Source organism: Artemia franciscana, chromosome 12, assembly GCF_032884065.1.
Source record: "Artemia franciscana chromosome 12, ASM3288406v1, whole genome shotgun sequence".
NCBI classification, from domain to species: Eukaryota; Metazoa; Arthropoda; class Branchiopoda; order Anostraca; family Artemiidae; genus Artemia; species Artemia franciscana.
In genome coordinates, this window is record NC_088874.1 from 41,013,526 (window position 1) to 41,038,324 (window position 24,799).

The 24,799-nt window shown below is 34.8% G+C and overlaps 1 protein-coding gene across 12 annotated transcripts in view; it reads left to right on the forward strand.

Moving 5' to 3' along the window:
- Positions 1-24,799, forward strand: part of LOC136034132 (RIMS-binding protein 2-like) — a 317,880-nt gene that overhangs the window by 168,270 nt on the left and 124,811 nt on the right. For all 12 annotated transcript variants that reach the window (XM_065715293.1, XM_065715294.1, XM_065715292.1 and 9 more), the window contains 3 exons: positions 5,335-5,676; positions 9,249-9,372; positions 10,799-10,901. In XM_065715293.1, the coding sequence (XP_065571365.1) occupies positions 5,335-5,676; positions 9,249-9,372; positions 10,799-10,901 (569 nt within the window). The remainder of the gene's footprint in view (positions 1-5,334; positions 5,677-9,248; positions 9,373-10,798; positions 10,902-24,799) is intronic.

Genomic DNA, 24,799 nt, shown 5'->3' on the forward strand with positions numbered 1-24,799 from the left:
AGGTATAGGATTGACACTATAATGCTTACTACTGCTACCGCTACTGAGAATTCGCTGTAAGATCAAACAGCCCGAGTCTAAAACAGCTACGGACGCTCCTTCTCCATCCTGCTCCGCTCCTTTTCTTCTGAACTTCACTATTTTTCCCGTGACGTTCCTAGATATTTTAACCTCGTCCTATTCCATTCGAGGACGTCTTTCTTTCGTTAGGCTCCAGTCACATTGACAAATTGAACAATTTCTGGGCAGCCTGTCGTGCCTAAAATACGAGTTAAACATATGAATATTTCTTCCAATATAAGCCTAGAAAGTGAATTCGTATCGCATTTTTTGTAGCGCTTGCTGTTTGATAATGGTTCATTCAGACCAGTGCCTCGAACTGCTCTTACCTAGTTCTTCATTGAAACATGTGTCATATCCTCCTCAAGGCAGTGATGTGTCAATCAATTATGTATATTCCAATCAATAAGAACCGGATACTTGAAAGTCAGAATGGTGGATTTTTCCTTGCAAAAATGGGTTTAATACCCTTGAATATTTTTAAATGCCATTTTGGTATTAGTTATTTGAATTTAGAAATGACACATTTTCCTCGAGAAAGAAACTGCTTACATCATGTATAAATGACTTTTAAAACGGTGAATCAAACAGTTCGTGGTAACGAACTGTAAGCTAGAAGTGACCCGGCTCAATAGTAACCGAAACTTCAAAAAATGGAATTTTGATAGCAATGGATTTATTAAAAGAATCGGATCTTTATTCTGATTTCAAATATATAAGTTTCACTAAGTTTAGTCTTACCATTAAAGATTATGAGCTTAAGAAAATTTGCCTTATTTCGGTAAAAAGGGGAAACACCCCCTAAAAGTCATAGAATCTTGACGAGAATCACATCATCAGATTCAGCGTATCAGAGAACCAATCAGAACATTGACAAAAGAAGGTACTATTGAAGTAGGTGCTATTCTAGCGGTAGTGAAGAAAAGTAACTACTTAGCAAACGCGCTAATTTGTGAATTTAAAACATTACGCAATATATTATAAACAATAAACACACATTAAAAAATCATAAATATAAGTACTGGTGCTTCACTTTTAATAAAATTAATTAAAGAAAACTCTTTCCCCACAACAAGTTTTTCAAAGAAAAGTAAAGAGCTCCATTAGGCAAAAAATGAGCAGAAATAAAGTCAAAGAATCTTCTAAGTGTAAAACTGCCACAAATCACTATCAATAAATAAATGAAAATCGAAACGAACAGTAATTACAAGTGGTTTCAAGCTCCCATCTTGCAAAAATGTAGAATTTTGTATTTTTTGCCGGAAGAAAGATCACGGATGCGTGTTTATTTGTTGTTGTTTTTCTCCCAGGGGTGATCCTATTGATCAAGTGGTCCTAGAATATCGAGAAAGAGTTCATTCAAATAAAAATAAAAATTTCTAATGCCCTTTTTAAGCGACAAAAAAGTTGTAGGGCAGCTAGCCCCCTCCCACACCCCTTTTTTTTATCAAAACCGTCCGATCAAAATTTGATGTAGCCTTTTTTTTAGCATGGTTGAAAGGCCGAATGTTTATACATTTTGGAGATATCATTACCCGCCACAGCCCCCAAAGAAAGGTCTTTAAGTTACAAAATTTTTCCATTGGTTACCTATAATATTTGTTATTAGGAAGTATGCATACGTTTTTGGGTGGGCGTGGGTAAATTTTCTGCTGGCGGGATTTTCCACGGGGATAATTTTCATGGGGAGGGAAGTTTCCAGGGAGTGAATTTTTCAGCGAAAATTTACATTTGGGGAATTTGCCAGAACTCCTAAACGAAATTCGTCTTATGCCTTGTTTTCCCTTTGCCAACTGTTTTCCTGAGAGACTGTTTTACTAATGCATGTGAACTTCGCGGCAGTTTTGATTCAAATTCGACGCTATACAGAGAACGTATTTTGATCAATTTAAATTCAAAGTAAAACGAGGGTTTGCGAAAAAGCCCTTAAAATTATTTTTTTTTGTTTAGGTGAGGGTACTGAGGGTTGAAAACACTTTTCTGTCAGTCATATTTTTTCTTAGTCTTGCAAATTATTACTTTTGTGGGCATATGAGCTTTTGGGAGAGAGAGGGGCAGCCGCCCCGTGGGATTACTCTCGCATAGACACAATTCTGACCATCTGATTCCTTTTGAACCTAATATTGAAGTTCAAAGTCTTTATGATAATAAAATGCCGAAATACATATTCAATCTGCTTGAAATACAAAAGGGATAACAAGACCTTACCAGACAGATTTTACGCCTTTTCAGGCTGGGAGATTGTTTTACCAGTCTATCCAAATTTACCGTTAATTTAATGAAATTAAGCATTTAAAGCAAATAACTGCACACACGGTATTTTTCTGAATTTTCAAAATTTTGCATTTTATGTACACGGAGAGAAGGAGGCTAGTATTCTTTCTTATCGACTCGTCGCGCAGATTCTATTTGAATTGTCATCTGATTTGATCCTAACTCTACATTAAGGTCTAAGGTCTATTTAAATGTAAACTTTCAATCTACTTGAAATGCAAAGTAAGCAGAACATGTAAGTACAAACATCTTTTTCAAGCAGAATATAAATTTTTACCAGCTGAGAAATTATTTTATTATTGTGGCTGAACTTACCATGCTTTAAAAAAAATAAAAAATTCAAACTATTTTAAGGTTATAATAACAGAAAAAAGAAATATCTAAAGCGGCAGACTTCCAAATTTTGCCCACATTCTTTGCCCTCAAGCCCTAAAACAGGTTATTAGAAAATAAAGAAAAAGCTTCTTCTGTAATAAATGAAACAAATTAACTTAATAGTACTTTGGAATGGTTTAATACCTATTGCCCCTCCTTTCTTGTCTATGCTCTTGGAAAACTACTGTCTCATAAACGTCTTACAGTCCCTTTTTTATGGTGAAAATGTGATGAAATTTAGACTTGCCTATCAATATTTTTTCTCCTTTAGCCACTCAACAGTCAAATTTTTTTATCCCCATTTCTCGCTTTTTGTTTCGTACCGGTTTTGTTTATCAACTTAGATTTATTTCCAGCAAAATGTAAATGTATTTAGCTGACATTTTTACTGTGGCATAACTTAGAAGCTGGAACATTTATCCTGAGGAAGAGGGGACTCTGACCATACTGTCTCTGAAAAAAAAAACAACTCTAATATGAAATTGTTGCAGTTGTCTAAAGTGGAATAATAAATTTGTCTTCTTAAAACTTTTTTGCCCCTGCGCAACACTTCTTGATTCTTCCAAATTTTTTGTAGCCCTCCAGTACTAGTTATCAAGAGTGTGCTACCTCCTTAGAAATGCAGGATAGAAAAAGATTTGATTTTCAAAACTTGGGTGTGACTTTGTGTCGGTTTATCAAAGGTTTGGTTTACTTTCTTATCTGGGCAGAGGGTATCTAGGGTTCTTTGCCAAAATAAAATGAAATAAATAGTGAGTCGAACGAAAACCAAAACAAATAGATAATCGGGACATTGACCAGAATTCAAGAAAGTTCCGCGCTACATGGAGTCAGTTTTCAGTTTTTCTGCGACTTAAAGGTTAGGGTACATGGTTTTAACAATATGTTAATAAAATAGTCTGAAATCGAATATTTTTGTACTATGTTGTACAAAACTTTGTACAACTTTTGTACTATGCTGTACGATAAAGCGCCACAAAATTTGTAATGCCGGGATCTGTACCTTAATCAGTCATTCAGCGAACCCCAATATGGCATAAAATCTGGATCAAACACTAATCTCACCGTAGCCCATTACTAGGTTTTTCGAACTCAATGATTTGCTACCAAATTGTGATTGACACACTCCTAATTATATTCTTGGTGAATGAAGTAATCGAGTTTTACTGCCTAATCTTACAAGTAACACTTTCATATAGCAGCCCCATTAAAATCATAAGACCTAGCATAGAAAAGGACCGAACCGCCACATCTCAGCTTATGCCACAACCTTTTCTTTTTGTCTTGTTCATCAGCGCTTCAGTTAATCCTGTATCTCATCGCCATTTGGATATAATATTTTCTTCTATTATTCCCCTTAAGGTTGACTCCCCTGGTCCTTGGGCTCTTATTGATATTCTAAATTATATTATCCAATATTTTTTTTTCTTTTAGCCCTATTAAGCACGTTCAAAAATTTCCACTCCCTTTGTTTTCATTTTGTTTCCTTTTTTTTAATAGAGAAGGGTATTGGGAAATTGGACACTTGATGTGCATAGATGACTTAAAAACACCCAATCATACAGTCTAAGTAAAGTAGGAGAGAAATTGGGGCACAAGATTACGTCGATCAATATAATTGTATTTTACTTTATTAGGAAGAAGATTCAAACAGTTCGTGGTAACGAACTGTAGTAAGGAGCGACCTGGCTCAATAGTAAACGAAACTCTAAAAAACGGAATTTTGATACTAATAGATACATCAAAAGAATCAGATTTTTATGCTGATTTTAAATATATAAATTTCATCAAGTTTAATCTTAAGTATCAGAAGTTACAAGGGGGAGTAAGTCATCCCAAAGACATAGTTATTATGGTTTTCTACTATGTTGAACAAAATGGCTATCTCAAAATGTTGATCCGTAAACTTTGGGGGAAAATGAGCGTGGGAGGGGGCCTAGGTGCCGTCCAATTTTTTTGGTCACTTAAAAAGGGCACTAGAACTTTTCATTTCCGTTAGAATGAGCCCTCTTGCGACATTCTAGGACCACTGGGTCAATACGATGACCCCTGAGAAAGAAAAACAAAAAACAAACAAACAAATAAACACGCACCCGTGATCTGTCTTCTGGCAAAAAATACGAAATTTCACATTTTTGTAGATAGGAGCTTAAAATTTTTGCAGTAGCGTTTTCTGATACGCCAAACAAGATGGTGTGATTTTCGTTAAGACTCTATGACTTTTAAGGGGGTTTTACCCCCTATTTTCCAAAATAAGGCAAATTTTCTCAGGCTCGTAACTTTTGATGACAAAGACTAAATTTGATAAAACTTATATATTCAAAATCAGCATAAAATCCAATTCTTTTGATGTATCTTTTAGCATCAAAATTCCGTTTTTTAGAGTTTTGTTTACTATTGAGCCGGGTCGCTCCTTACTACAGTTCGTTACCACGAACTGTTTAATTTACACAATTGATTTACCCCACTTGGGACCCCTAGTCTTCGTAATGAAGAGAGTTGGTCATAAACACGGGGTCAATGGGACCCTATCCACAACTGTTTTACTCACGGCTGACTTTCTACCTCTAAGATATTGTTATATTTACTATATGTATTTTAAGGTATCACATTTCCTGATTTTAGGTATTCCCTCAATTCTCTCCGATCCTGTCCCAGGGATGCGACAGCAAGTTAGTCAAGTTACCACAGCCCCCTCATATTCTCTTCCTGGTAGCATGGCAAATATGGGATACATGAATCTTTCAGACCCCTTTATAAGTCAGCCTAGTACTAATACTACAAGTTTATTCAATTTACCTGGATTTGGAGTCCAAAACATGAATTTTCCGGGGCAGTCACTAGGTGGAAGCAGTTTGCAACATTTTCTGCCTAGTCTCTCTACAAGTGGCTTAATGGCTAATGGATTAAACCAATTTGTTGGGTCTTCTTTAAATCAGCCCATTGTGACATCTTTTGAAAGAGATAGTAAGTACATGTTTTCAGCTTTGTGTTTTTTTTCTTTTTTTACCTCTATTTTCTAATAGATGTCTAATATTTTCTAATATCAATAGATGTCTCTATTTTCTAATAGATGTCTAGTATTTTTTAATAGATATCTATTTTCTAATAGATGTGCAGATGGTCTAATAAGCAAAACAAAGGCCATGCAAAAGCCTACTATATAAACCATAGGAAAAAGGTAAAAAAATACCTATAAAAAAGGAAACTGTATAATAACACTCAAGACAGCATATTCAACATCTTATGTATAGATTTTGTTAATGTTCTTTACATAAAACATTAGGAACATTGCCAATAAAGCAATAATACGTCGTTTTCTAAATTCCCACAAAAAGAGCTTAATATCATTTAACAGCCTCTGTCTTGCAAGACCATCGCCGGTTGTTGTATTAGTCTGAAACTGAGTTCTCTTCAGTGCTTTTCCAACAGAGCAGAAAAGAGTCAAGGGTATCAACTTATTAAACTCAGGGGGAGAGGGCAACATGTATTTTTCAGAATCAAGTTGGACGATTTTTTTTGTCATTGAAAATACTAAAATGTATTATTCTATTAAAACACACAAAAAAGATATTTTTCTAAACCTACGGGGGGGGGGGGAGAGGTAAAAAACCTACGGACCAAACAAGCAATCATTGAAGAATATTATTTGTCCTCTTGTTTTACCCTTGCAAATACCCAGACGAGGAAAGACTGGAAAACAGGAATTGTTCCATTGCTTTGAAGTGGCTAAGGGTCTCGACTCTGTCATAAGCTCTCCCTTCCATTTTCGTCCCCTGAAGCGAAAATCTCCTTGTGTGGTCTACTACATAATATCAAGTCTGCCATCTTGGGTGCCCATAAGCTAAATTTTTTGTTTATTTTTTTTTTTTTGGAGGGGGGGGGTAAGAAAAATACCTTAGATCCTTGAATATCTTTATTATTTTTTAGACTTTATTATATTCATTAGAGAGCACCTCATTGTACGAACACACAATTTTCCCTTTAAAAATGTAAAACATAAATGGCAAGGAGGGTATCTACCACCCCCTGTCCCACTTCCCTCCCCCCTTATGGGTGCCCATGCCTGCCACTCTTCAAAGAACCCGGCAAGCTCAGCGTCGTCGAAGGTCTCAAGAATTTTCTCTCACGGAGTCTTGGAATCCCGCATTTTCTACAATCTAGGCTTATAGATATTGATCATCCCAGAATCTAGAGAATCTGATTATGAAAAATCCGAGAGGTGAAGACTCACTATGGTAGTCAGTCACTATAATACCCACCTGAGTCCAAATTCCCAAAAATCTGGAAGTCCAGATTGCTTAAAACTCGAGAGGTTAAGGCTCACTCTAAATCAAGACTTACTAAAAGCTAATTTAGACTAATTACCATTATCTGAGTAATTCAGTGAAACATTGTTGACAAAAACCCTAGGATAAAAGGATAGACCCTAGGATGAGAGACCTTAAAGTTCCTAGGATAGTAAAATATAATTTACGTATATAATTTACTATATAATTTTACGTATATATTACAAATATAACTGTACGTATATAATTTACGTACAATTCAAAATTTGAGAACTAGATTCGCATGCAAGCTTGAAAACTATTTTGCAACGAAAATTCTCTGTGACTCTAAGAACTGATTGGAGCTTGTTGAGGTTTAAAGCACAATAAGCATTCTGGCAAACAAAAAATAAAAATAAGAGTATTTTCCTTGTGCTATACATTTCTGTTTGAACCTAATAGGGGGATACTGCTGGTTGGGCAACCCCCTCAGAAGTTTAACTTTTAGATGAGCTACAAGAGACATTATTTAAAACGTTATGAAGAACATTTCATCCGGGGTTCAGTTTACACATTTATGGGTGAATACACAGATATATATATATATATATATATATATATATATATATATATATATATATATATATATATATATATATATATATATATATATATATATATATATATAATTGCCTACTTGAAAGGAATTATCCAGGGGGCTAATTAGCCTTCTTTTTCTTCACCCAATTAGCTGGAAGAATTTAGCCGTAATGTTTCAATAGTGATTTTCTATTTTCTTCTTCTTTTATTATGGTACTCACAATTTTTAAATTTTACTGCCATTATGATATCTCTTATCTTAACCTCTCTTATGTGACCTCTTATATGTGAGCTATTATGTCTTATATATGACCTCTCTTATTTTGTCTTTTCATATTTTTTTTATATTTTTATTAGTTAAATTAATTGGCGAATTTTCCTTTAGGAGAAGTAAAACCAACTCTTACTTTCGCCTAGTAACGAAGAATTCGAAGTTCATTAAAAAAGAATGCCTTGTGTTTCTTTCGTTGTAGGGACCAAAAGAGTGAAAACTGGCGCTAGTGTCGACTGAAAACCACCAATACCATGGTGTATCTTCGTATCTTTTCATGCTTTGTAATCATTTTCTTCCAAAAAGCGAGATCAGACAAGAATACCAAGAGACGCCGGCCGCTTGATGAAATTGATGTTTTTCTCGTCAACTAGCGCCAATTCCCACTTCTACGTTAGCCATACTTTTGGTCAGGACTATAAAAGAGAAGGCATCTCACAGGAACCAGTACGGGAACTGGATTTAGGGAGGGGCAAATTAAAAAAAAAGCACACAAAACAAAGAAAACACATAGGAGGTAAAACTTGTAAAAATCTTGAAATTTTGACTTGGGGGACGCAGACCTGAATCCCCTTCGCAGGGGTATGGCGTAGTATGGAACGAGCAGAATATATTCATTGCTGACAATAGCTGAAAAGTGGAAAATCTTGTCTCTAACGGGAGACCGAGGAGGATCTTGCAATAAATATTCTGTGAAACGCTGCTGTGTGATTGTGTGTGATTGTTCTCTTCAAATTACCAAAAAAAAAATCAAAATAAGTAAGTTAGGCTTGCAAAACCATAAAGACTATAAAAAGAAACAGCCATTTGAAGATTTTTTTGGTGTTTCTATCAGTTGTCTTTTTTGTTTGGTGACATTTAAAATTTATGGCATAAATGGTTTGAACATTGACAAAAAGGCGAAGGAGTATGCGTATTTCGAATTTCCAATGTGTTTATTTTTTATTAATTGCTTGTCAGCCACCAATTGCCGAGGCAGTCAAAATTTATTTCTAGCACCAAAATGTACTTGAAACTTTAGCCTACAAATCTGTTGAACATTGATATTGATTCACGTCTGTTCCGAAATATATTGCATTATATTGCAGGTTTCTGTTGTCCCGCAGCTCAGTTATGTTTATTAACTTCTAGTGTATTTGTATGATTTTCCAGCTACTTTGCCGGACCTTATATTTTATGACTAAAACTTGTAGTATAACATGTAAAATAATATTTATTATGTTATTTATTATATATGTTTGCAGTCTAATTTATAACTTTATTTTCAAGCATAATTTCTTTTCAGTATAATATTTCCTGTAATAGTGTTTTTTTTCCGGTAGCCTATAATGTTTTCCCCTTTGTATTGGCCAGTTAAATTTGCCTGCATTAAGTAGAAATGTCAATCTCTATCTTTTTAGAAACCCCACTTTTAAATGGACCTCTTCATGGGGTTCCAAACATGGAAAAACACTCATCCGGTGATGGCAAAGTGGACATGCTCGATATCCCTGGCAAAGGGCGCTGCTATGTTTATCTGGCGAGGTAATAGAAATATGATTTTTGATTGATTTTTTTTTATTGTCTTTCCCGAAGGTGGACCTAGAGCAAAGTCTTGGGGAAGGGGCTAATGTGACAAGGGCGCAAATAATTGACCAAGTTTACAAGTTTATTTTAAAAACACTGAAAAACAAAAAAAAACAGAATGAGGGTGCCTAAAAAAATGCTGGGGGGGAGGGGTCCTCCTGGCCAATTTTGAATCCACCAGTGGTTTTTTCAATTGTTTTAGTTAATAAAGCTAAAGGGTTAAATGTATACTTGCTATGTGATAAGGAAAGGGCTCTCTGGTCTCCATGAGAAATATAACTATATAGACTTCTATATAGAAGTCTATAAGAAATATAACTTCTAACAAATATAGAAGTAGTTGCCCAAAAAGATGTTAGGTTGATGTTCTGACCCGCCTTCCTAATGAATTGACCTGTGTATATCAAGGGCTTAAGGAAATTGATAAATTATCTTAATTAAAAGAATGTATCAACTAAAACTTCTTAATACTTGATAGTTGTCGTTGACGTCATTTGACGTCTATTTGTTCTACAAATATTAGCAAAGAATTATATATTATTAAATAGTAATCAATTATTGAAAGCTCAGCTAATGTTTATGAAGGCTAGTACAATAGTTAGAAAAAAACAGAGGCTTCAGAATATATGGAAGCTCCTATCCCTCCCTTTTTATGTTTGAAGAAGGAAGGGGGCGTAGTCTAAGGATTAATGTTTAGGATCGGTAGCATTCCTGATTATCTTTTTTTTAAGTGTTTAAGATTTGCTTTTAGATATTTTTGTTGGGATTTTTCTTCTAACCTAGCTTCCACCACAAATAGACAAGTTTGTTTATTTTTGAAAAAGAGTAGCGTAGCTGGGTGTATCGAACTGGTCGAGATAAATTCGAATATCAAACCTTTAATGACACTTGTCAGGAAAACGATCGTTTCCTTAAATTATAGTCTCAATTTGACATTTTAGTCTGGCTAGCACAAATTGTTCTACGCCAAGCTAATTCTGTTTAACTTAAGCGTTAATTACCATATAATCCTTTTTACTATCAAAATGAACCTCTGACATAATAGTATGGGTGAGTTATATCAGTAGAACTGGCACTAATAGGACAAAAAAAAACTATCAACACCATCTAGCGTCTAGCAACACTTGCCATTTTTTTCAGTGAATTGATAAGAATAATTAATTTAATTAGTGGAACTGAAAGATTAGGGTAGCAGTAAGTGTCTGACTTTAGTTCCTGACGGGAGAAGATTACAAAGCTTAAAAAATGCCAAGGGTCGCCATACACTAAATGGCGTTGGTAGTTTTTTGCTGTTGACACTAGCGCCGGTTTCCACTTTTATATGTTACCCATATTTTTTGGTTGAAACATTTAAATCTGACAGTTATCTTTTATTATATTTTAGATATTCTTACGATCCCTTTCAACAATCCCCAAATGAACGACCCGAAGCTGAGCTTAGTGTTAACGCTGGAGATTACATTCTCGTCTGGGGTAACATGGATGAGGTAAGAAACTTGGCCTTTTACGGCCTTATCAGGAAATTAAATAAAAAAAACTAATTTTTTTAGCTGAAAGTAAGGAGCGACATTAAAACTTAAAACGAACAGAAATTACTCCGTATATGAAATGAGTTGTCCCCTCCGCAATCCCTCGCTCTTTACGCTAAAGCTTTAAATTGTTTTAAAAAGTAGAATTGTGGCAAAGAGTCAACTTTAGCGTAAAGAGCGAGGGATTGCGGAGGATTTTTATTTAATTTCTGAACGTTTTTGAATTAATGCATGTTTGGTGTTGGCTCTCCGCACATAAATTATTAAAATAAAATTTGTATATTAATTCTTTTTTTGGCTAAATGGCTTTCTCTTAGTTTTGATCAGACAATTTTGAGAAATAAGGGGTGGAGAAGGAGGCCTAGTTGCCCTCCAATTTTTCGGTTACTTAAAAAGGCAACTAGAACTTTTAATTTTTAACGAACGTTTTTATTAGTAAAAAATATACGTAACTTAAGAATTAACTTACGTAACAAACTTTCATAACCTTATATTTTTATTATGTATACGAGGGGATTTGTACCCTCGTTAATACCTCGCTCTTTACACTAAATCGTAAGTTTTGTCCCAATTCTTTAAGAATGACCCCTTAAAGAATAAATAGTTGAAATTACTAAAAATACTTTAGCATAAAGAGCAAGTATTTATCTCCTCCTAAGTACCTCGCTCTTTATGCTAAAGTATTTTTAGAACCCCTCATATGCGTAATAATCTCTGTTCGTTTTAAGTTTCAATGCTACTTCTTCCTTTCATTTGAAAAAACGTTTTCATGTTTATTTTTCATTGTTTTCTTATAGTAATGCTAGAGAATCCTGCGCCCTTGTCATTGAATTTTTCTTCCCCATGACAGATTCCTCCAAGGAAAGATCCTCCAACATAGCCCCCTCTCCTCAGCCCCACCCCCAAACAAAATAAAATCCCCCTGAAAACGTCTGTACACTTCCCAATAACCATTACTATATGTAAACACTGGTCAAAGTTTGTAACTTGCAGCCCCTCCCCCAGGGATAGTGGGGGAGTAATTCATCCCCGAAGACATAGTTATTATGGTTTTCGACTATTCTGAACAAAATGGTTATCTCAAAATTTTGATCCGTTGACTTTGGGAAAAAAATGAGCGTGGAAGGGGGCCTAGATGCCCTCCAATTTTTTTGGTCACTTAAAAAGGGCAATAGAACTTTTCATTTCCGTTAGAATGACCCCTCTTGCGACATTCTAGGACCACTTGGTCGATACGATGACCCCTGGGGAAAAGAAAAAAAAAAAAAAAAAAAAAAAAAAAAAAAAAAAAAAAAAAATAAACACGCACCCGTGATTTGTCTTCTGGCAAAAAATACAAAATTCTACATTTTTGTAGATAGGAGCTTGAAACTTCTACAGTATGGTTCTCTGATACGCTGAATCTGATGGTGTTAAGATCCTACGACTTTTAGGGGGTGTTTCCCCCTATTTTCCTAAATAAGGCAAATTTTCTCAGGCTCGTAACTTTTGATGGGTAAGACTAAACTTGATGAAACTTATATATTCAAAATCAGCATTAAAATGCGATTCTTTACAGTTCGTTACCACGAACTGTTTGATATTTTGCGTTAACCGCTTCGAAATTTCTCTTCTAAAAACTTCTTAATTTCTCTTCTAATACCATTAACATGCAGCATTCATCTTTAGAGTACCAAAGACATCAGAAATAAAAGTTCCGAAGCCCCATCCGACCCCCTCCAGGACTCATCTTAAGTCTACTTGTGCCTAAAAACTGCAATTTTCAAAATAAAATAAAAATAATTTTGTTTTGATTTCGATTTTATTTGGTTTCTAACAATCAAAATACAAGAAGTATCTTTATCGTAACACCCTTGATGCAACTTTGTGGCACCCTTGTGTGCCACCTTAGACAGTTTGGAAACATGCACTGTCGTTTCCCAACCTGCCGCATCTTAGGGCAGATTACGGCAGCTTACGGCATATCCTCTATCTTACCCCTTTTTATGCAATTGAATTTTCTTTAGAAATTAACAAGTATTGGAGCTTTCTACGTTATCTAAACAAGATGTTTATGTTTTCTAGAAAGGGTTTTTTGAAGCATAAAACCCTGAAGCTCGCATGGGCTTTTCACTGGTATTTAAGAGGTCCATTTCAGGTGATAAGAACTGTAGTTACTTGACATTAACTAAACTATAGAAGTTACTTAAAGTTGACATCCACCGGGACGGTTTGTGAAGTAACCTAGGGTTTATTAGACAGTGTCTAATGTCCACTAAAATTGCGTAATTTTCATCTCTAATACTTTTAATTCTAAATCATATTTGATTTAACAATACTTAAAAATTAATTTAACGTTCATTCTGGGGTATGAAAATCATAGTAAATTGTACCCTTTTCCAAATTTTGGTCGTGTTTTTTTCCGATGCTCCCGTAAAACTAATTTTGGCTGCGTTCTAAAGTCGAAAATTTATCTAGAATGCAATTGTGTCACGGTACATGACTATTTACTCAATGGGTTAGTCGGAAACATGTTCCAAGACCACACTGCCTGACTTTTGACAAAAACTAGATTAAAAAAAAAATTATAAAAAAAGAAAACGAGGGGTGATTTCCAGCCAGTGGAAGAAGACAAAGCGAAAAAACGAAAACGGATATTTCGGCAAAGACCTCTGCCAACCCGCCATCGGTACTAAAAAAAACAAAAAATAAAAGCAAAACTAGTAGACATACCTAGTATATACCTAGTAGATATACTAGTAGAAGGCATCATCAATATTTTTCTTCAAGAAGTCTGCACTTTAAACTATTGCCTGAAAAGATATAATATACTTTTAATGGGCTTGAATATTATAACCTTGTCGGTTATAATCTTGGTGATGGATTTGGTGACACAAAAGCTGGTCCGCCAACCCAATGTTTCCTTTGTTGTTTTTTTTGTCTTTTTTTTTATCCAAATTATTTGCCTAAACAGCGGAATGTTAATTAATAAATCTTTGTTAAACTATAAATTCTTTTCCATAGAACACAAAATCTGAAACGTGCTTATAAATCAATTATTCTTGTTGTATGCTGCGAAAGTTTCAAATTGGTCAAACAATTCGTGGTAATGAACTGTAACAAAGGAGTGGTGTAACAAAGGAGGAATAGTAACTGAAACTCTAAGAAACAGAGTCTTAGTAACAATGGATTGTTTACATATATTGTTTACATATTGTTTACATATAGTACTGGCTATTAAAAAGTATAAATATGCTTTTCGGGGGGGATTTTTCGGCAGAGAGGGGGTTACGTGGAAGGATCTTTCCACGGAGGAATTTCTTGTGAGGGAAGGAATTTTCTATGAAGGAAGAGCTAGGTTTCCTGGCATTATTTAAAAAACGATTAGAAATTAAGTTAAAAAAAGCTTTTTTCAGCTAAAAGTAAGGAGCAATATTAAAACTTAAAACGAATAGAAATTATTACGAATTAGAGGGGGTATTTCCCCATCCTCAATACCTCGCCCTTACGCTAAATTTTTTTAGAATTCAAAAAGAGCTTACTATTCTAGTTAAATGTCTCTTTTGCTCAATGAGTCCTTCTTGAATATCAAACAGTTCGTGGTAACGAACCGTAAGTAAGGAGCAACATGGCTCAATAGTAACCGTAACTCTAAGAAACACAGTCTTGGCAACAATGGATACATAAAAAAAAACCTGAATTTTGATGCTTATTCAAAATAAATATAATTCATCAAATTTAACCTTACCCATCAAAAGTTACGAACCTGAGAAAATTCTTCATGAAATCTAAATGAAAATCACACCGTCAATTTCAACGTATCTGAGAACCCTAATGTAGAAGTTTTAAGCCCCTATACAAAAAATGTGGAATTTCGCTTTTTTTGCCAAAAGAAGGATGACGAATGGGTATTTATGTATTTACTTGTTATTATTTTTTTGGCTCTCTCAGGGGTGATCATATCAAACCATTTAACCTAGAATGTCGGGAGGGGGCTCATTTGATCGGAAAACAAAAGCTCTAGTGCCCTTTTTAAGTAACCAAAAACACTGGAGGGCAGCTACTCTCCCCTTACACGCTCAAATTTTTCCCCAAATACTTTCATTAAAAATTTTGATATAGTTGCTTTGTTCAGCATAGTCGGAAGATCTAATAACAATGTCTATGGGAACGACTTGCCCTTTCCGACCCTCCCCCGGGGAAAGGTTAAAGCTATGAACTTAGCCTATTATTTGCATATAGTATTGGCTATTAAGAAGTATACAGATGCTTCTCAGAGGGGGGAATTTTTCGGTGGGGAGGGCATTACGTGGGAGGATCTTTCCACGGAAGAATTTTTCTTAGGGGAAGGAGTTTTCCATGAAGGAGGAGCTGGATTCCCGGCATTATTTACAAAACGATAGTAAATTAAATGAAAGACATGTTTTTTAGCTGAAAGTAAGGAGCAACACTATTCTTTCCCCTATCTTCAACACCTCACCCTTTTGCTAAATTTTTTTTTGACTTATTTAAAGAAAAAACCTTATTATTCAAATTAAATGATACTTGTGTTTAGTGAGTAATTCTTAAATATCAAATAGTTCCAAACACCAAAAACAAGAAGAAACAATAGGAAATTTCTCAAGACAGTGGGAAACAAATTAGAATGAATATTTCGGCCCTATGTCGAAGGGCCGTCCTCAGCAATAAAAAAAAATAAAAGAAGAAACAACTTACAAGAGACTAAAATCAATAAAACTAAAATGAAAAGTATTTCAAAACAGTCCCAGTATCCTTACCTCAGCGAAGTTCAACCAGGACTGATAAATAAATTTTGATGAAACGAGGCAATTCATTGAAATGAATGAGAACAATTTAAATTCATTCTCATTCATATGAGAATGATTTCATTCATATTAGAATGAAATATTCATTCTAATTTGTTTCCCACTGTCTTGAGAAATTTCCTATTGTTTCTTCTTGTTTTTGGTGTTTGGAACTATTTGATGTTTAAGAATTACTTCAAACAAGCTTTCGACTTAATTTTGGAGAGAGGGCCTTTGGTATATACTGCTGCATTATGGAATCCCGTCAAATATCGCATCACTCATTCATAACATATATGAGCGGTTCAGAAGCCAAGTACAAACAGTTGAGGGAACGACCAAAGAATTCCAAACTTCTGTTGGTGTTTTGGAAGGATGCATCCTCTCACCTCACATCTCTTCCTCCATTGTGTAATGTCGTATGTACAAGCAACCAATGGGTCAATGATAGGAGGGATTGCAACCGACAAGCTGGCATACGCAGACGACATTGACATGCTCACTGGATCCATCGCTGAACTCCAAACCAAAGCGGATAACCTGAAAGTAGTTACAAGAACCTTCGGAATGAAAATCAACGAGGATAAAACGAAAGCCATGCGCGTGTCAAGGGTCAATAACCCATCCCCACCAAAAATAAAGCTTAATGGAGCGTAAATAGAATGAGTATACAGCTTCACATATCTGGTGAGCCAGATCACGAGCGACAATAATTACTTAGTGGATATCAAAATACGCCTTGCTCTGGGTAACGCCAGCTTCAAAGCTCTGATACCAATATGGAAGCAAAATCGATTCTCCGTGAAGCTAAAACTTAAACTATTCTGCTCCATCATTATTCCTATAGCTATTTACGGTTGTGAAACATGAACAGTCAGAGCAGATGACTCCTGGCGAATCGTCAAGTTTGAGACAAAGTTGCTGCATCGAATTGCTGGCACTTCATACGTAGATGGAGTCTCAAATACCAACCTACTCAAAAGACTGCAGTGTAACACTACCATCCTGAACAGGGTCCATGTCCAACAATTTAAGTGGCTTGGCCACGTCCAGCGCATGTGCAACGAGCAACTACCGAAAATTGCCTTCAAAGGTCGCATCCACGGTTCTCACCCTTGCGGTCGCCCTCCGAAGCACTGGAAGGAGAACTTCCCCGACTGCAACCTCCCTGTTCTTCTCAGATTGGCACAAAACAGAGAGCAGTGTACTCGACAAATACATTCTCTCGTGAGAAGAGAGGCCCCGAGACAGCCACCAAGGCCAGATGGGACTTAGGTCAAGTCAAGCAAGTCATTCTAATTAAATGGCCATTGTGTTTAAAGAGTCATCTTAAATGTCAAACAGTTTGGTAGCGAACTGTAAATGAAGAGCAACCCGACTCAATAGTAACCAAAACTCTTAAAAACGGAATTTTCATTTCAATATATATATATATATGTGTATATATATATATATATATATATATATATATATATATATATATATATATATATATATATATATATATATATATATATATATATATATATATATATATATATATATATATATATATATATATATATATATATATATATATATATATATATATATATATATATATATATATATATATATATATATATATATATATAATATATATATATATATATATATATATATATATATATATATATATATATATATATACAAATATATATATCAAAATAATTAACTTGCCTGATTTTCAAAAAAGTGCTGAAGTACGACTCTTTTGTATACGTATCCTAAACTAGCAAACTAGCAGTAGTTTATTTGCAAACTAGCAATCGGAAAAAGTTGAAAATGAGTCCTAAATACGACTCTTTTGAAAGCTTTTACGAGCTTCTGGAACGCAATTCAAAGTGCAGAAAAAAGTAAGCACCGTAGAAAGAAACATACATTTCGATTAGTTCAGCTTAAAAAAAAAAAAACAAAAAAAAAACAATCACAAACAGAGAAAAAGCATCATAAATGTGTCTCTTACATATTTCATATATGCGTCATAAAAAACCTTTGAATTCTTATTCATAATGCAAGCCGGACAATAAAGAAGAACGACTAAACGCAGAATAACGGAAGGAGTGTCTAGCTGGTCAAAACCGAATGAAGCGCCAATTACAAAAATCGTGTCTGGAATGGAGTGGGGGGGGGGTGCGGATTTTAACTCCCTTGCCCTGGAATATCTCATTTACTCTTAAACTGGCCTTAGAAATCAAAGTAAAAAGACTGTTTCTCCTAAGAAAGCAAAACTATTTCTCTAACTCGTAAATTTTTCTTTAAAAATTACGTAAAAAGACCCGTCAAGCCCTTCCGAACAAAAATTCCTTTGGTAACCCCACTTTCGCCTCCGAAAGAAAATCCTGGATACGGATTTTTGCTAACTGAAACAAAAGGTGTACCATCCATTTTTGCTTGTATCAATTCACAAAGATTTGATTAGTGCGATTTAGCTATACTTGTAAGATATTTAGGTTAATATCCGCCCCCCCCTTCAGCAAATAATTTTGAGTTCTGATGGTTTGACTGTTATTTAGAACCACCTCTTATTCTTGTTCAATTACCTCCATTCTCTTTAGCTATATGAGCGATTTTTCACCTTTTTCCTCTTAGTGCTCAGATACTCCTTTAGCAAAAGAAAAAAAAAAAATCAAATAATCCATAGCCACCAAACCGTACTGCTTCTGTCCACCATGAAAAACACCAGAAATCAGTCTATAGCTTACTTACATGCCAAAAAGAGCTCCTGTTGACTCGTTTTTTTGCTTTTAATTTGATTAAATAAAAAACAAGTTTTTTTAAACTGAAAATAAGGAGCGACATTAAAACTTCAAACGAACAGAAATTGCTTCGTATATGAAAGGGACTGCTTCCTCCTCAACACCCCGCTCTTTACGCTAAAGTTTGACTCTCTCTCAACTCTTCTTTTTAAAAGAGCAAAAAACATTAGTGTAAAGAGCGGGGCATTGATAAGGAAGCAACTTCTTTCATATACGAAGTAATTTCTGTTCGTTTTAAGTTTTAATGTCGCTCCTTACTTTCAGTTAAAAAAGCTTGTTTTTTTATTTAATTTCTGATCGTTTTTTAATCAATGCATGTTTTGATTTTGGCTCTCCGCAGAGGAATAATTAAAAAAAATTGCATATTTATTTTTTTGGCTAAATGGCTTTCTCATAGTTTTGATCGAATGATTTTGAGAAAAAAAGAGCGGGAGAGGAAGCCTAGTTGCCCTCCGATTTTTTGGTTACCCAGAAAGGCAACTAGAACTTTCGATTTTTTACGAATGTTTTTATTAATAAAAGATATACGTAACTTATAAATTAGATTACGTAACGAACTTTTGTATTCTCATGTTTTTATTACATATAGAAGGGGGCCCTTCGTCAGTACCTCGCTCTTTACACTAAAGCTTAAATTTTGTCCCAATTTATTAAGAATGACCCCTAATTCACAAAAGATGTAGAATAAATAGTTGAAATTACTAAAATTACTTTAGCGTAAAGAGCGAGGTATTAGGAGGAAGTGAGCTCCTCACATGCGTAATAATTTCTGTTCGTTTTAAGTTTTAATGCTGCTCCTTACTTCCAGTTGAAAAAACTTTTTCATATATATTTTTTCATTGTTTTGTCTTTTTAAATAATGCTAGAAAATCCTGCGCTCCCTTCATGGAAATTTTCTTCCCCCATGACAAATTCTTCGATGGAAAGTTCCCTCAACATATCCCCCTCTTCTCAGCCCCTTCCCCGACCAAAAAATACCCCTGAAAACGTCTGTACACTTCACAATAACCATTACTATATGTAAGCACTGGGTCAAAGTTTGTAACTTGTAGCCCCTCCCACGGGGACTGTGGGGGATTAAGTCGTCCCTAAAGACATAGTTATAGGGTTTTTCGACTATGCTGAATAAAATGGATTTCTCAGAATTTTGATCCGTTGACTTTGGGAAAATAATTAGCGTGGGAGGGGGCCTAGGTGCCCTCCAATTTTTTTGGTAACTTAAAAATTGCGCTAGAACTTTTCATTACCGTTAGAACGAGCCAATTCGTAACATTCTAGGACCACTGGGTCGATAAGATCACCCCTGGGGAAAAAAAACAAAAAAAAAAAGAAACAAACAAACACGCATCCGTGATCTGCCTTCTGGCAAAAAATACAGAATTCCACATTTTGTAGATAGGAGCTTGAAACTTCTACAATAGAGTTCTCTGATACGCTGAATCTGATGGTGTGATTTTTGTTAAGATTCTATGACTTTTAGGTGGTGTTTCCCCCTATTTTCTAAAACAAGGCAAATTTTCTCAGGCTCGTAACTTTTGATGGGTAAGACTAAACTTGATGAAACTTATATATTTAAAATCAGCATTAAAATTCTTTTGAGGTAGCTACTGGTATCAAAATTCCATTTTTTAGAGTTTTGGTTACTATTGAGCCGGGTCGCTCCTTACTACAGTTCGTTACCACGAACTGTTTCATTCCATGATTTCAATGGATATTTCATTGTATTTCCTCTCTATGAATGCAAGCTTTTACGCCTATAGAACCTGGCATTGAATAAATTATGTTAAAAAAGAGCTCAACGAAAATGTTACGCTATATATATATATATATATATATATATATATATATATATATATATATATATATATATATATATATATATATATATATATATATATATATATATGTATATATTATATATATATAAAAATATTTTGGATGAAGATTATTTAAGGCCTTAAAGGAATTCTTTCAGGCTCAAGATTTCTTTTCACAAACATAATTATACTGCTGCAGAACTCCTCCAGTAAGCATTTGCATATTGCAATGACTTCGTTTAGTCTTTAAAATTATTCAACAAGGCATGTTTTTAAATGGCGTGCTCCAAAAGCTGTTTGAAGCAGTGTGTAATTAAAAGTTGTGAAGTATGAGATTTGTAGTTTGCCCCTAATTTAAAACTTGAATGAGTTTTCTTTATGATATGCTGTTAGAACGTGCTTCGCTTTCGTGGAATTGGACGTGAACTTTTGAGAGGTCCCAAAAGAATTACTTGGCATATATGTCAGGGAGGGGGGCATTTCTGAAATTGCTTAAATTAATTTAGTATCTGAATACCCTCTTTACTGATAAATTTGAGAAGTAGATCGATGTAGTGTTTACATGTTTTACGACAGAGATTGTAGCACACCCGGAAGAAAGCCCCCGGTTGATTTACGGTGAAAACTTGTCAGATATTCTAGATTGTCTAGATTGTTCTAGATCAGTGGTTCTCAACTGGGGTCCACATGGACCCTAGGGGTCCACGTAATATTTTCGGGGGTCCAAAGGCAAAACACAACAAATTGGGGGTCCACAATGATATTTTGGGGGTCCATGAAGAAAACCAACTGAGAACGCTCCTTATTTTTAAGAATTCAATTTCTACTGTAATTTACATTATTTTGAATCGGTTTAGTGACCTACTCGGAATGGATATATCGATTTGGGTTTCAATTCCTTTCGAAGTTAATGTTGCCGAAATAGAATTATCTTTGCCCCTCATCGAACTACAAAGTGTTGAAATATTGCGTGCAAAATTCAAAGATGGAAAGTACAATATATGGAAAACAAATGATGTTGCTACAAAGTACCCTTTGCTCTGGGATAAAGCGCAGTTCTACGTTATTGCTTTTCCTACATCTTATCTTGTTGAAGCGGGATTTAGTCGTGTTTCTCAAATCAAACAGTTCGTGGTAACGAACTGTAGTAAGGAGCGACCCGGCTCAATAGTAACCAAAACTCTAAAAAATGGAATTTTGATACCAATAGCTACATCAAAAGAATCGGATTTTAATGCTGGTTTTAAATATATAAGTTTCATCAAGTTTAGTCTTACCCATCAAAAGTTACGAGCCTGAGAAAATTTGCGTTATTTTAGAAAATAGGGGGAAACGCCCCCTAAAAGTCATAGAATCTTAACGAAAATCACACCATCGGATTCAGCGTATCAGAGAACCCTACTGTAGAAGTTTCGAGCTCCTATCTACAAAAATGTGGAATTTTGCATTTTTTGCCAGAAGGCAGATCACGGATGCGTGTTTATTTGTTTTTTTGTTTTTTTTTTTTTTTCCCAGGGGTGATCGTATCGACCCAGTTGTCCTAGAATGTTGCAAAAGGGCTCATTCTAACGGAAATGAAAAGTTCTAGTGCCCTTTTTAAGTGACCAAAAAAATTGGAGGGCACCTAGGCCCCCTCCCACGCTAATTATTTTCCCAAAGTCAACGGATCAAAAGTCAGCGTAGTCGAAAAACCTTATAAATATGTCTTTGGGGACGACTTACTCCCCCACAGTCCCCGAGGGAGGGGCAACAAGTTACAAACTTTGACCTGTGCTTACATATAGTAATGGTTATTGGGAAGTATACAGGCATTTTCAGGAGGATTTTTTGGGTTTTTTGGGGGGGTTGAGAAGAGGGGGATATGCTGGGGGAACTTTCCTTCGAGAATTTGTAATGGGAGAAGAAATTTCCATGAAGGGAGAGCAGGATTTACTAGCATTATTTTAAAAAAAACAATTAAAAAATAAAAGTGAAAAAGCTTTTTCAGCTGGAAGTAAGGAACAGCAATAAAACTTAAAACAAACAGAAATTATTACCCATATGAGGGGCTCACCTCCTTCTAATACCTCGCTCTTTACGCTAAAGTATTTTCGGTAATTTCAACTACTTATTCTAGGGCTTTTGTGATTCAGGGGGTCATTCTTAATGAATTGGGATACAATTTAAGCTTTAGTGTAAAGAGCGAGGTACTGACGATGGGGCGAATCCCCTCATATATGTAATAAAAACATGAGAATACAAAAGTTCTTTACGTAAGCTAATTTATAAGTTACGTAAATCTTTTACCAATAAAAAGATTCGTAAAAAATTAAAAGTTCTAGTTGCCTTTTTAATTAACCAAAAAATCGGGGGGCAACTAGGCTTCGTCCCTCGCTCTTTTTTCTCAAAATGATTCGATCAAAATTATGAGAAAGCCATTGAGCCAAAAAAAAATATGCAAATTTCGTTTTGATTATTCCTCTGCGGAGAGCCAAAATCAAAACATGCATTGATTCAAAAACGTTCAGAAATTAAATAAAAAAAACAAGTTTTTTCAACTGAAAGTAAGGAGTGACATCAAAACTTAAAACGCACAGAAATTACTTCGTATATGAAAGAGGCTGCTTCCTCATCAACGCCCCGCTCTTTACGCTAAAGTTTTTTACTGTTTTAGAAAGAAGAATTGAGCGAAAGAGTCAAACTTTAGCGTAAAGAGCGGGGCGTTGATGAGGAAGCAGCCTCTTTCATATACGAAGTAATTTCTGTGCGTTTTAAGTTTTGATGTCACTCCTTACTTTCAGTTGAAAAAACTTGTTTTTTTTATTTAATTTTATCAAAAGCTCGCAATAGACTTGACATTGTAAAAAGGGATGATAAACTATCATTAACATCGATAGAACCAAATATAAGGAAACTTGTCGAGAAGCATCAACCACAGGGATCTCATTGAATAAACATGCCTTTGCCTTCTTTTTTTAATCACACAACTTAATTTCAACTGCTTTTTTTATCCAGTTTACATAAATAATGTTGGAGTGAATTAAACTTCCTGAGGAGCTCTACTCTCCATGAGTTTTAGTTGCTTGCCAATCGAAGAAACTTGTAGAAACTTGTAATATTGTAGTTATTATCACAATACTAGTAATAATAATAATAATTATTATTATTATTATATTAGAATGTTTAATTTGTATTAAATTAGTTTTCATTTAAAAATAAAGCTTAATCGTATGCTATTTGTTTGATAATTAAAACCTTAAAATTTATATTAGTGAAGAATAAAAAATTGTTCTTATGTCCAATAGCTATGAAGGGGTCCACCAAGATAAAAAGAGGGGAAAACGGGTCCTTGGGGAAAAAAAGTTGAGAACCCCTGTTCTAGATTGTCAGAATATTCTAGAGGCTGATTTTCCCTCATAGTTGCGGATCGTTGAGGAATCAAACAGTTCGTAGTAACGAACTGTAGTAAGGAGCGACCCGGCTCAATAGTAACCAAAACTCTAAAAAATAGAATTTTGATATCAATAGCTATATCAAAAGAATTACATTTTAATGCTGATTTTAAATATATATGTTTAATCAAGTTTAGTCTTACCCATCAATTTACCCTAAGAACATTTACCTTATTTTAGAAAATAGGACAAAACAACCCCTAAATGTCATAGAATCTTAACGAAAATCGCACCATCAGATTCAGCGTATCAGAGAACCCTATTGTCGAAGTTTCAAGCTCCTATCTACAAAAATGTGGAATTTTGTATTTTTTGCCATAAGGCAGATCACGGATGCGTGTTTATTTGTTTGTTTGTTATTTTTTTTTGTATCGATCCAGTGGTCCTAGAATCTTGCGAGAGTGTTCATTCTAACGGAAATAAAAATTTCTAGTGCCCTTTTTAAGTGACCCAAAAAAATCGGAGGGCACCTAGGCCCCCTCCCACGCTATTTATTTTCCCAAAGTCACCAGATCAAAATTCTGAGATAGCCATTTTATTCAGCGTACTCAAAAAACCTTATAACTATATATTTGGGGACGACTTACTCCCCCACAGTCCCCGTGGGAGGGGCCACAAGTTACAAACTTAGACCAGTGCTTGCATATAGCAATGGTTATTTGGAAGAGCACAGACGTTTTCAGGGGAATTTTTAGGTTGGGGGAAGAATTTTAGTTGATTTGATTTTAGTTGAGAAGAGGGGGATATGTCGGGGGAACTTTCCTTGGAGGAATTTTTCATGGGGGAAGAAAATTTTCATGAAGGGAGCGCAGGATTATCTAGCATTATTTAAAAAAGAAATACAATGAAAAAATAAATATGAAAAAGTTTTTTCAACTGAAAGTAAGGAGAAGCATTAAAATTTAAAATGAACAGAAATTATTACGCATATGATGGGCTCACCTCCTCCTAATACCTCGCTCTTTTTAAAGCTAAAGTATTTTTAGTAATTTCAACTATTTATTCTACGGCTTTTGTGATTCAGGG